Source organism: Ixodes scapularis, unplaced genomic scaffold, assembly GCF_016920785.2.
Source record: "Ixodes scapularis isolate PalLabHiFi unplaced genomic scaffold, ASM1692078v2 PGA_scaffold8__174_contigs__length_109621045, whole genome shotgun sequence".
Taxonomy (NCBI): Eukaryota; Metazoa; Arthropoda; class Arachnida; order Ixodida; family Ixodidae; genus Ixodes; species Ixodes scapularis.
The window spans coordinates 95,660,340-95,673,571 of NW_024609883.1; the positions used below are offsets into that span (position 1 = coordinate 95,660,340).

At 48.3% G+C, this 13,232-nt stretch overlaps 1 protein-coding gene across 1 annotated transcript in view; it reads right to left on the minus strand.

The window, feature by feature from the left end:
* LOC8029650 (rootletin) overlaps positions 1-13,232 on the minus strand; it is an 83,113-nt gene that overhangs the window by 2,149 nt on the left and 67,732 nt on the right. Inside the window, exons 27-29 of the mRNA XM_029995331.2 lie at positions 9,862-10,044; positions 7,945-8,046; positions 4,503-4,643 (exon numbers count right to left, since the gene is read on the minus strand). Coding sequence (XP_029851191.2) covers positions 4,503-4,643; positions 7,945-8,046; positions 9,862-10,044 — 426 coding nt within the window. The remainder of the gene's footprint in view (positions 1-4,502; positions 4,644-7,944; positions 8,047-9,861; positions 10,045-13,232) is intronic.

A 13,232-nucleotide genomic window follows, 5' to 3' on the forward strand; every position in this document is an offset into this window, starting at 1 on the left:
AGCATTTGGAGTGAGGGAAGTTATTATGTTTTCACTATCTGAGGAAGTCTACTCTACCCCGTGCTGCTTTTGTATTTTTTTCCCCCTCAGAATCAACGAGCGTCCAACCCCATCTTTTTTTGACATTATCTGAAAATTTTGTGTGGGCGCCTATTGAGTATATAAGGGTAATAACGTCGACGAGAGCCTCAAGCACGGTGCAGCATATACATATGCATGCATCGAGCTGCCAAGTGAAGTTTTCTTCCCGCCTTGGTTGCAAGCGGCTCCACCAGATGACTCTTTGATAAGCGGCTAGAGGTTGCCTGTCGCATGCCCGGTCTCCCATGCTTCTCAGCGAGACACATGCTTGTTTTTAAAGTCACTTATGGGTGTACCGCATTATCTAGTACTTGGCACTTGCGCTACGCACATTGCTTAGACACAGCTTCATCATTGACCCGTTTCGCACCTCAATGGCGACAACAGGAACCATTTTATGAACGCGGGTCTTAATATAGTAAAAAATCGCTAGATATACAATTTTTCAGAAATCACGATTTTGAAGCCTTCATAGTCCACAGTATACTTTCCCAAATTATGAATGCTCAATTTGGTCTAAATATTTAGAAAAAGAGATGACATTTGTAAGTGCTGAAGAGCCCGGTCGGTGCCATCCCGGTCTTGTTTGAAAGTTGGTTTCGGCATGCTTCGAAGTGACATCGGCATCAAGGCAGCAGCGTCGTAGATGCTTTGCAAAAGAGCGCGAGCGGAGCTCGAGAGACGCCGACTGTTTGAAGTGCGCGCTCCTCCGAAGCACCGCTCTCCGATTGTGCTTGGCACGCACCTTTTCTCCCGATCTGCCCGGCCTGCTCTCTCGCCTGCTCCATGTCGTCTGCTTTAGTCCGCTACGCTGTTCGAGACGCCATTGCTCTTCTCCAGTTCCTATTTTGATATTGCTCACATTTGCTTTGTGCTCTATAGAGTTTTTCATGCCCCTGACTTTCTTCTCATCTTTTGTGTAAATATTTCGGTCTCCGTCTCGCTTTTGTTTTTAGCTTTTCATTTTTGTGTGCTTACCAGCTTCACGTCAGTGTTCCGATTCATTTCGCTCATTTTGATGGCGAGAGAACGACGTTTAAAAGTGAGCACATAGAAAGTGCACAGTAAACTTAGAGGTGCTTGGATAAAAAGTGCACTGCATCGTTGAAAACGAAACTGTCAACTTCTGTAGCGCCAATAGTCGTTTTACTGCTTGTGAACGTGTCTGCACTAACAACTTCAGTGACACCGTAAGGCATCTCAGCGGAACTGTGAGGCACTCCAACGCTGGCGGATGTGGCCAGACCAGGCTTGAGCGCCGATCGCAGAGATAAACGCAAAATATCTGCAGAGGACGAAAAATCTTCGTAGGTGGAGAAGTCGGCAACTTGGCAAAAGTTTGAGCATCTCTTATGTCAGCTTGGCGAGCGAAGACGACGATTGCTGCAAAGATTATTTCATCGCGGACACAAAAGTGCTGCAGAAACTCTTTGCGTCCACAACATGCGGCAAGTGCAGGACGGCCACTGCTGAACTTTCAAAGTGCGACGAGAGGCGGTACGGTCTAGCAGTAAAGCTAGTGCTTCCATACTCAAGCTGCGATTTCACCAAGCTCCACTTTTCGTCGCCACAAGTCGCCAAAGAATCCAAGATCACGCTTTTTGAAATCAACTTGAGAGCAATGAAGAGGATCTAGAGCATAGGAAAGAGAGAGACATCCATCGCAGACTTCTTTGCCACCCTGAACCTCTCCCATTGGGGGTCTCACCACAACATCTCCAGGGGACACCACAGTGCAAGCTTGCCAGGCAGCAGTAAAAGCCACAGAAGCAGCGAGTGTGCAGGTGGCGAAGGTCCTGTACCAAAACTTTCTCAACCTTGTTGGAAACGTGGACCTGGAGAGGACAAACGTGGACATTGTCCCTTCCAAGTACTACCGTGGCTGCCAGGAGGCACCTGACCCAGATGACGATGGTTATGGTTTTGAACCACAGGTGCCTCGAGAATGTCGACTGCAACACTGGACGGATGGAAGCCGAAAAAGCCCCGATCCTGTCGAAGAGGTTTCTGGAAAAGAATGAGCTGCATTACATGACCATTCTTTCTGATGGAGATGGCCACACCTTCCGTGCTTTGACGCAGGAGGGCATTTATGACTGCCTCGAAATTAAGAAGGACTGCCTGAACCATGTGCACAAGCGGATGGGGGCAGCTCTTTGCACCTTGGTAGAGAAGAAGGCACAAGGAGAGTCTTTTGGAGGAAAAGGAACGCTGATACGGGAAAAGATAAAAAAAAATCACAATCTACTATGGGTACGCATTTAGGTCTTTCAGAAGCTGGGTGAACAGGCCCTCCTGGAGTGCTGCCATGATGGAATGACACAGAACGCCATTGAGAGCCTACACTCAGTGATCTGAGGCCGAAACTCGAAGAGCATACGTGACTCTCTGCTGGCTATGGAAAGGGCTGTCGCTGAAGCAGTGTCCGTCTTCAGCGCTACTTACTGATGAAGACCAGTAAGGTGGTAGCAGAGCAGCTCGGCCACAGCACTGAGAGCTGTCCGACACGCAGGAACCTCGAGAAGGACAAGCAGAGGCTCCGCAAGGCTGACAAGGCTCGCACAGAGAGCGGGAAGGTGAAAATGATGATGGCAGAGAGGCGAAAGTTTGAAAGGATTCAGGGCTATTGCCCAGGACTCAACTGAACCTACACTCGCAGCCGTAAAACTCAAACATAATTTTCTGCACTTGCCTCTTCAATTGCAGTTGTTCAGCTGATGTTCTAAATACACTGGCATAAACGATTCCTAGAAAACTTCATTTTGTGCTGAGCAATAACTGCATCGCATCCTAAAGCTTTCTTTTTTTTTTTTTATAAATTCAGTAGTAAAAGTTTTACCATAAAACTTCAAATGCTATTTTCTCAGCTTTGTCCTTTCTATAAGGTGTCCATGCCTTACGGACATTTTTATAATGTTTGCATAAATGAATACCAGTGAACTTGATGTTGTTTTTCTCAGCAACAACTAAACTGCATCCTAAAGCTTTCGTTTGTTTTATAGAGTCAACAGATTAAAAATAATTAGCCAAAACGTTGACTAATTATAAGCTGATTATGTTTGCTTTCCGGTCTGCTATTTATTTATGGTAAAAAACTGGTGTCATAGATTCTATTAGCTCTAGGATGTATGGTGGACCCTTGCAACTAACTGCACATTGTAAAAAAAATATTTTTTAATGAGAAAAACTCCACAAAAATGACCTAATTGGAATTTAATATTTTGTCACAACTTTTGTCCTGGAGGAGATGTGTGAAATATAATTCCAGATTTTAAATCATCATTAAAAGCATATCTGCATGCTAATTCTAAAAAAAAATTGTGCTGATAAATAAAAAATATAATTAAAGACTGCCTATACAGGAAAAGCATGCCATAAAATAAATTTGCAAAAGAAAATTTTTTTCTTGAGATGTATATTTACGGCCCGAAACGAATTTGTAGTTGGCACCCCCGGGAGCCGCCACTGGTCATATGCTAGACCTGTGTGCCACCGCAACCACAATGTCACGCCGCCGCCACAGCCGCCGGAAGGGAACACTCCGGCGTGCCGCCACTGTTAATTTCTTACTGGCACACAGGTCTACCAAGTGCTGCTTGTGCTCTTTCAGGAGCTTCCTTTGGGCCCTAAAAGTTACTTATTAATCTTCATTTTTTTGCTACCCTTCAAACGAAGATTAATAAGTAACGTTTAGAGGCCATATGAAGCTCCCGAAAGGGCGCAAGCACCACGTGAACATAGCGGCCACTTTTCTGCGGGCTCCCGCGGGCACCAACTACAAATTCGTTTCGCACCAAAAATATGGCTCTAAAAATTATTTTTTTTCGTTTAAAGTTTTGTCTTATGGTATTCTTTTTCCATCTGGGCTGTTTAAAAAAAAAATGTTTTTTTCCTTTGCACGTGTTCTTTAGGCGGAGAAATCTCCAGCGCAATGTTCTAGCCAGCATCCGTCAAGGCCAGAGCAGGGGCGCCGAGCGAAAAGCGCGTGCGCCCGGGTGCTATGGCAACGAGACAGCTTTGTGTTTTCGTTTGCTTTTTCCTCAGTTGTGCCGTCCGGCCAACGGCGACGCCGTTGGAACAGTCTACTGGGGTGCGTGCCAATAAGACTTTACCCGGTTGATCGCGTTGCAGCGTTCGCAGTGCCACGTGCCCACACCTACGTATATATATTGAACTGTGGCCACAAACGATAGTACGGAGCCCCACCAACTACCGATGCCCCCCCCCCCCCCACCTCTGCATTAGGCGCCCGACGCCACAGACTCGAGCAGGTAGGCTTCCCGGTCGGACGCGGGCGCCTCGGGGGCAAGCAGGATGTGCAGGAGGCAGAGCAGCAGCCCCAGGAGCAAGGCAGAGGTCTCGAGCAGGCAGAGTTTGAGCAGGGGGTTCAACAGGGAGTGGTTCCAGGTGGCCCCGCCTACCTCGTTGTGCACGGGGGTCGACGTCCGACGCCGCTCGTGCGTTGCCAGCTCCTCCCGCAGTCTGGCGATCTCGGCGATCAGCTCCCGATGTTCTCGCGTCAGCTCCTCCGAGTGCACCTGGTCTTGCTGAGAGAGGCGCTCCTGCGACCGCCAAGCGGTAGAACGATTACTCCTTAACCCTTTGATTGGTTGAGCTTTTACAGCGGAGCTGTTAAGGGCTAGTTTCCCCAGGATCGTGTCCGTCAGCAAATTGATGACACAGAACTCTGGAAAGCTACCCCCTCTATGAGCTACGGCAGCAACCAGACGACTTGCTTGCCGCTTGTCTGGTTGTTGCCGTCGCTCAGAGATGGCGGCAACCTTTCGAGCCTTTCCACTCTGCCTTGCCGACTCGCGGCCGACCATTACTTCATTCCCACCATAGTACAGCTTCGCTGGCCTTCCTTCTTCACCAGAGTGGAAAGGCTGAAAGTTTATTTTCTCAAAAGATGTTTCTGATCGGTGGTCAGGTTTTGTTTCCGAAGAAATAACAAAGAAAGGGTCAATGCACATTATTCTAAATACTATCTAGCGAGAGCATGTACAGTGCTTCCAACATGTTCAGGTTTAGAAGCGTCGAATGGAAATATTGAAGGCAAGAAGTTTTCACCCTTCTTCCATTCGGTTTCATTTTGGCACATTTGCTTCCACAACATTCCACCAGTTTCAGATTAAAAGGTGGAGGTACTTTACAGAGCTTCTCCATTGGATGGTAAGCTCTCATCCTCTGAACTCAACTCTGAGAAACATTGAAGTATGAGTTGAAATGGACGGCGCTCCAACCGTCGCTACCGCCAGAGCAGCCGACGTATGAGGCGACAATCTCACGCACATCATGTGCGCAAAGCATCCAATTCCGGAAGCATAAATAGCCCAAGCAAAGCGAAACACTACACGAATAGTACAGTGTTTATAATTTCCCAAAGACTTAACAAATAGCAACACCTCTTAGGGTGTGTGCAATTTGGCGTCTAGGCGGGATATTTCCAATGTGCGATCGCAGCTTTACATGCACGGCAGCCACCGTAAGCGTCGGATGGATTCTCGCTAGCCATTCAATAGTCGCCGAGACATGGTCACAAATAGGGTGCTGGCAAACCGTATGTTCGCACTCGAATCGGAGCTTGGTGTTCTGACGTCTGCACGCACTCTCCCTCACTTTCTCAGCGCATTAGTTGACAAGCTCCGCGGAAGGGCATTGCTCGAAAAAAGTTCTCCGTCGCCCACACACGAGCAGGTAAGCCGCAGTCACACTGCGAACGTATCAAAGAAAATATTGTGCTTGTGTGTATGTTCATACAGCCTGAAGTTACTCTGCCTCAACTGGCGACCGTCTCCCAGCTGTAGATGAGCAATTCAGCTAGTACGGTACGACTGCTAGCCTGGGAGTCATTAACGCGCACCACGCAGTAGAGATACACGACCGCACGCCATTATACGATGCTCGTCCAGAGCGAAACGGGCAGGGGTGGGGAGTGAGCCCAGGATCCCCCAATTTTGCGGCGCAAACTTTTGCTCCACGCGCTCTGAGCTTGTGCGCGCTAGCCCGCTCGGCCACCAATCCCTTCATCATCCAAAATGCAGTCTACAGACGCTGTGTCGGGTGTGTTTCTTCCTTCTACGATGGTCCTGTCACAATGATTATGCAAAAACTGTCTGGAGACATGTTCAAAGAATACATCTGCACAAAGCAAACATGCTTCGATCAGAGATAATTCTGTGATCATGTCTGGAGCAAACACCATGCCTTTTGCATGATGCACGAACGGCGTGACAGCGGTTCGTGTGAAACCGTCGGATGATTTTTCACTGACCATTCAGCAGTTTCCTCCCAGTCATCACCCCAAACATAAAATTGGCAACCCGTAAAATTGCATCTACAGCGTGTCCCCCCCGAAACATTGCGTTTTTTTACCAAAAAACTAAAACGTGCATCACCGAACGCTCAGTCTCCGTCCAAATGTAGCGGTAGCGGTCCAGACAAGATGCGAAAGGTCTCAAAAGTAACCATTAGTTTGTTCGAATTTTGCGATTTTCTAAAACTTTCAATAAGAAAATGGGGCCCGTTCCCGGTAGCTAGCACAATACAGCTCTGTGCATTTCTCGGTTTTGTTGGCAACCATTTCACCATTCAAAATTTCAAAAAAATCGCCTGTAGACCTTAACACCCTCCGTCGCATTGGCGCTGCAATCTTGGAATTGCGTGACGCGACCACCGTAAGGTGCCTTCAACTCATCACTCCGCCCTCCCCTCCGTACCTTGGCGAATGCGTTGTGTTCATGTTTTTCGTAACGTTTCACAGCAATCTTTGGCCTTGTTCAGTAAAGTGTCATCCGACGTTTGTCTTTACTACCTAACTGCATGCCGTTACTATGTTCAGAACCTCTGCATTTGACTTTATAACACGTTTCGAGCATTTTCATCGTCGGCGATACAAGACCTGCATGGGACCTAACGGAGGCACAGGAATCAATCAGCCTTAGCAATGGCGCACGTCGGTTTCAGCGAGCCACGTGCACGCAGACACCAAAACCAACCGAATTGAAGCCACCTTAGGGCAGCGAGTGCATCAGCACCCTCTATCCGCCAATCAGGCAACTACCAAGATGAAAAAGTCTAGTATATAACCGTTGAATAAGATAACGGTTAGTTCTGAAACTTTGGCGTCTGGTTCAGATTGCTAGCACTACATTTGGACAAAAACCGAGCGTTCAACGAGGGATAGTTTATTCTTGGAATAAAAAAAATACTGTGAAGTTTGTTTCGGGAATACCTCGTACTGCTCCATCTTACCATCTTGTGGATGCAGCCGACCTGCTCCTGCTCCCGCTGGGGGTGCGCTAAAGTTTTCACCCGTGCAACAGGAACAAGGCTGGCAATGTGAACATGCAGACGATATTCTTATCGTTCACATTTCTGCAATGCCAGCCTCGTGCCTGCTGCGCGAGCGGTAATCTTAGTGCACTTCAGCGCTTCATACGAGCTTTAAGTTTTCTTTGAGACTGATAGACTTGGGAGCTTTCGATGTTGCTCAGAAAGTTTCTAAATGGAACCATAGGCTTATTTTCTCTAATTAAAAAGTTAAAAAAGTGCTGTGAATTATTTAGCTAATTAGTATGTTTCTTGCATTCCCTGATGTCCGCGATGGCTGGCAGTTTCTTCCCGAAAAGAGTTTCCTTCTTTCGACTACCTATCGGTAGGAATTTATCAGGCCTTTGCCAAAACACCCTGTACATTGCTAATGCATTCTGCATATGGGACTTTTGGGACATACACGAAAGGAGTGTTTTAACTTTTTATTGGAGGCACCCATGATTATTCGCGTCCCAGACAGGTTGCCGGTGGCGACGGATCGGCCGATAGATTACCGGTCGTGTGGTCGGTTGACGATTGTCTGCTCACCTCCAAAGTGCGGACTTTGGTCTCCAGGAGGCTCTTCTGCGTCTTCAGGCGAGACACCTCGGGAGAATGGAGGCTTGCACCGTCTGGCACGTCACGCTCCGCCTGCAATGCAGTGCATGCCTTGTTGGCAAAGGGATGCTGCAAGGTGCAGTTAATTATTTAAGACTAAAACCTCAGTCATTCAACCCCCCCCCCCATTCGAAAATATGGATAATTTGAACTGCTGATCCGGTCCCGTCAAACATGTGTATTAGTCCATGGCACCAAACGCTTATTTATTCGGAGGCAGTTGGGTGCATAATGGTTAATCGGGATAATTTCGGCCAATAGCACAAACTAGCGCCCGTTCCCAAGGTTATGACCGCTATCCATCCAGGGTGCACACGTGGTTCTTCTGGTTCTCCATGTCAACTTTGCTCTGGAACGCTGTGCGTTCGGCGCTCTGGTTTGCACGCTCCTGGCATGTTGTCATCACGTGCAGCAACTGCAGCAACTTTCATGGCGGCGCTGCCAGTGGCACGAATACCGGGCCAAGGATTTAGCGACAAAAGTGGAAATACTGAGGACCTTGAAAGACTGCATCTCTCGACAACAAGTGACAGAAGGGTATGACGTCTTGAGAAGCACTTCGGCCATGTACGTGAAAAATGAGGCCGAGATCCTACAGGCTTTAAAGAGAGAGAAGTTCAATGCGAAAAGAAAGCGGCTGCAAAAGGTGGCACATCCGAAACTAGTAGAGGCCTTGCTGCGGGGGGTCGTCAGCGTACGTGATGGGCAGCTGCCCTTGAATGGCCCTCTGATCTGCACACAAGCAGAGAAGTATGCAAGGAGGATGAAGATCTTTTCGTTTAAAGCATTGGAGGGCTGGTTTGCTTGCTTCAAAGACAGACACAAACTGGTCCTCAGAAATGTGTGTGGAGAGAAAGGTGTCGTCGACAGCGATGTAGGTAATCGATGACTGGACGAACGTCAAGCTTTGCAGGCGCCTTGTTGTACATGAGCCCAACAACATTTTAAACACAGACGAGACAGCGTTGTTTTACAAAGCCCTACCAGAAAAAACCAACACACTGAAAGGAGACTCCCACAAAGGCGAAAAAAAAAAGTACAGAAAGGGTCAGAGTTCTAGTCTGCACAAGCATGACCGATATGGAGCGCTTGCCACCTACTGCGATTGGAAAGGCAAAGAAGCCGAGATGTTCCAGAAACCTTGAACAACCTCCCGTGGACTATCAAGCGATGCTTCCACACCAAGACGTTCAAGGCATTGATGTTTGTCAATTATTGCAGCGCCCACTCCAACGTGTTAGTATGTACTGAAGTGCATTCAGGTCATATTTTTGCATCCGAACACCACTGCTGTTCTTCAGCCCATGGATCGAGGGTCAATTTGGTACATGAAAAGCACATTCAGAAAGCATATATTGGAGCGAATGTTACTGCACATCGAGGCTGCGAAGGAATACACACTTTCACTTCTCAGTGCGATACACATTTTGCCGTATGTGTGGAACAACAGTATCACAAATTGTTTGAAGCACAGCAGCTTTGTACGGTTCAAAGCTTGCCAGGCGGTGGAGACCCCAGACATCGCTGAAGACGACGACGGCCGTTTCGACAATGTCCTCTCTGCCCAAGTGCAACTTGCCGACTACCTCGCGGTTGATGACAGTGTTGTTGTGGCCGATAAGCCGCGTGACGATGAGATCATCAGGGATGCCCTACCTGACTATGGGCATGTTTCGGACAAAGGTGCTCCGTGTGAAGAGCCGCCACCGCGTCGCACCATGCGAGAGGCCATGGAGGCTCTTGTTGCGCTCCAAAAATTTGCTACACCTCCTACAGTGCGAGTGCAGTGGAGCATCCGACTGCGCTAAGAAAAGTTGTCGTCTCCCGCACCCTGGCGGGAGCACTCACCAGACTGCGGCGTGTCCGCCTCGAAGCTCGGCTCCCGTCGGGAGTCGCCGGCGGCAGGATACTGTCAATGGTGCCCGTGAGCTGCCGCCGGAGGCGCGTCACCTCCCCCTGGAGCTGCCGCTTCTCCTCGCGCAACGTCTCCACCATCTGCTGCCAAGTCCTGGTCTCTTCCCTGTGGGGAGTCTGAGCAGAACGCGGACAGAACAATGTCTGGAGACCGTTGTTTCCGCACCGTCCGCACAGTCCCACTGCTCGTACGTCGTGCAAGAGACTGCGTTCGCTGCAGACGCGATGACGAGAGTATCTGCGGGCGCGCCTCGAGCGCGTCTGCTTCCTGCGTACGTACGCTTCCAAAGCGTCTGCAGAAAGTCTTTGTACGATCCGTGCGACGGGACCGAGCGAGAAATGCGCGTCGGACAGTGTCCGCAGATGTTCTTCGTATGGTGTATTAGCGGTGCGACCAGAGCTTTAGGGTGCCACGAAACCATTTTTTGAACGGTGGAAGTCAGTACACCACGTTATGCAATGACTTACCTTTATAATTAGCGCGAGATGTTCCTCCAGCCATTAGAAAGTGTTAGTAGATTTTTCCTGCTTTCCTGCCCGAAGCACTACGACATTTCGCTGTTGCGCAACATAAACTTCCGTTCGCTTCTAACATACGTGTAATGGAAAGCGTGGATGCGGCTTCATGCTCCCGGATGGCCGCAATTGAAAGACGATCCGTAAACCTGAACGAGCTTATGTTTGCCATTTGCGCTTCAAAGCTGTAAAAATAAAACCGCGCAACAAAAAACTTCTCACTCACTTCGCTCCCTATGCATCAGCGAGAGAAGTATAGAGATCGCAGCAACCAATGTCCGTGCAGCGCAAGTGTATGAGAATGGTGTGCATTACACACAGTTTGAGCCAAAGGAAGCAAGGCAAGTGTGTCTCACAAACATTCAAGCGGGGTGCCCTAACAAATCTTTATTCACTGATCATCCTCTACAAAGCCATCAAACAAGGCATTGCTGTTTGAATCAATTACAATGCCGAGTGCTTCGTCTAGCAAGCTTTCGTGAAGTTCCGGCGCCGACATGCGGCAAAATTCGTGGACACTCGTTCGATGGCTTCGTTAGTTCCGTTAACTTCTTCACTTTTTTTTTGTTTTTTTTGTTTTGGGCTTTTTTCTAAAGTCTTAGGCATGAAAATTTTTTGTCTTTTCACTATTGTTCTTTTGGTTTTGGGGCTCATGGTTCCGGGATAACCCCGGAAAGAATTTCTTCTATTCATTAAATAAAAAAAGGTTTGCTCTTTTATGTCCCTTTTTTTCCACAAACATTCTCCAATCTCAGGGTTCATGGTCACAATGTTCAGGAAGAATGGGCGGTTGCTCCACTGACCTCGTGATCTGCGGTTGAATTTGCTGGGCAGAGGCGGACTTTCTTTTATTTGTGAACAAAGAAAGCTTCCCTCTATTATCTCCTTTGTATTTTTATTGCCAAAAACGTTCTCCAACTAAGGGTTTGGGGAGGACGAATGTTCGCTCATCTCATGGCCCGTGGGTCGGGTTTTAATGCGAAAGCATTAACTGTCCCATGGAGCAAGCCGAAGTCATCGGCTTTGAAACCACGCAAAACGGCTCCTAAATCCTTCTCCAAGACAAGCCAGCTCCCATTCGCCGGTATGGCCACGGCACCTCATCGCTTCGACCCCATTGGCTAGCGTGCGTCGACCAGGCTCCCATTCGCTGGACACGCAGCGCCATGGAGTGGCCTGTCGTTAAAACTGACGCTGACGCTGCGCGTCAGTTTCAACGACTGGCCACCTCATGGCGCTGCGTGTCCATCAGTGCCAGGTCGGCGCTAGAGCCACTCTATATGGCAGCGTAGCTGCCAGAGTAGCGACACGACGCAAAATTATCTAGACGCACGACGTCAGAAGCGCCTATAGTGATCTCCATTTTGGGCCTGGGAGGTTTCTATGGTAACCGCACTGCTAGCGACGCCGGGCGGCGACCTTTATCTACTTGATATCTCCATTCGTTAATTGAAAAGTGGTAAAAGACCTGAAAGACGCTTTGCATGGCGGTACGGCACGGGCCTCTAGAGAAGCGGTGCCTGTTTCTTCTGTGAAATGAGACGATTTGCAGCGTGCACGGACAAGGCGAGTGGTTTTCCGCGCCGCCGGGATGGCGGCGGCTTCGTGGGACAAACGTACCGTCCTTGTGCTTTCGGACTTCGCTCCTATGGAACAAAATCCGATTACGCCGGCCACGACAGGACGATTGCCTTGGGACATGACTGCTGCTTGACTGCCCCATAGTTAAGTTAATGTATGCTTAGCAGCATACTTCTTCAGGACCCAATCATTCATTCAAGATGAGATTATCTCACCGACTGGCAGGGAGGGAAGTCGACGACGGTATCACCCTCGTTTTGGGCAATGAACAGTCGACGGGGTTAAACCACGAAGGACAGCACGGTAATCTACAGAGGCTTGTTAACGCCATCAAAAGAGACTGACGCCAGATATGAGGTGTTCTTGCCGACAGGCCAAGTGGTCGTCCGGAAGTTTTCCGGCATGCAAAATGTCAAGATTTTTATCTGGTGTAGCACGCATACCCGTGTTAAAGGGGCCATGAAATGATTCTTTAACTTCTTCTTCCTTAGCTTTAATCCTCAACTCAAAAGCGAACAGTGGAATCACGCGGTCGTGACATGCTAGGGCACCGGTGCGATGGCCCCAAGCTTCCACCGCGCTTTTTAAGCACACCATAGAACTTGTCATTCGCGAGTGCACTCATGTGGACTCATTGGCCACGAACGCGAATTGAAATATTCATCGGCGAATTGATTGTTGACGAGCGCATACGCCCGAGTGACGCAGTTTTCGTGTCAAATGAGTGAGCTGGGGTCGGCTGACTTCATTTTGGCTTTTGTAGGTATTGCAAAGAGGGTATTTAGAACCATACACACATGACAATAGCATCATATCACACGGACATTAATGAGTATAAGACGGGCCCAGGCTACAGAAAATAAATATTACACTCGGAAAAAATAATTGTCTGTAACTTGTTCATTACAAAGACGAACACACCTCTGAGCATATAAATTTTATAGTGTGTGTTGATGCATTCTTATAGAGCAGGTCATTTCATATACGTCATTTGAGCAAACGCCAGCTTGTCACTTAAAAAAAAAAAAAAGCAACAACAAAAAAACACTGCGATCAAATGCAAGCTATTGAAACAAAAGGACGTTTATCAAAGTCTTCAGAACTGTCAATTTGTAAAATCGTCGATTAGTACAGAAGGTTAAAGGTCGCAGGCGCTTCCTCGCTTAAAGTTGCTGTGATTATTCGGCGATCCAGGGCTGAAACAACTT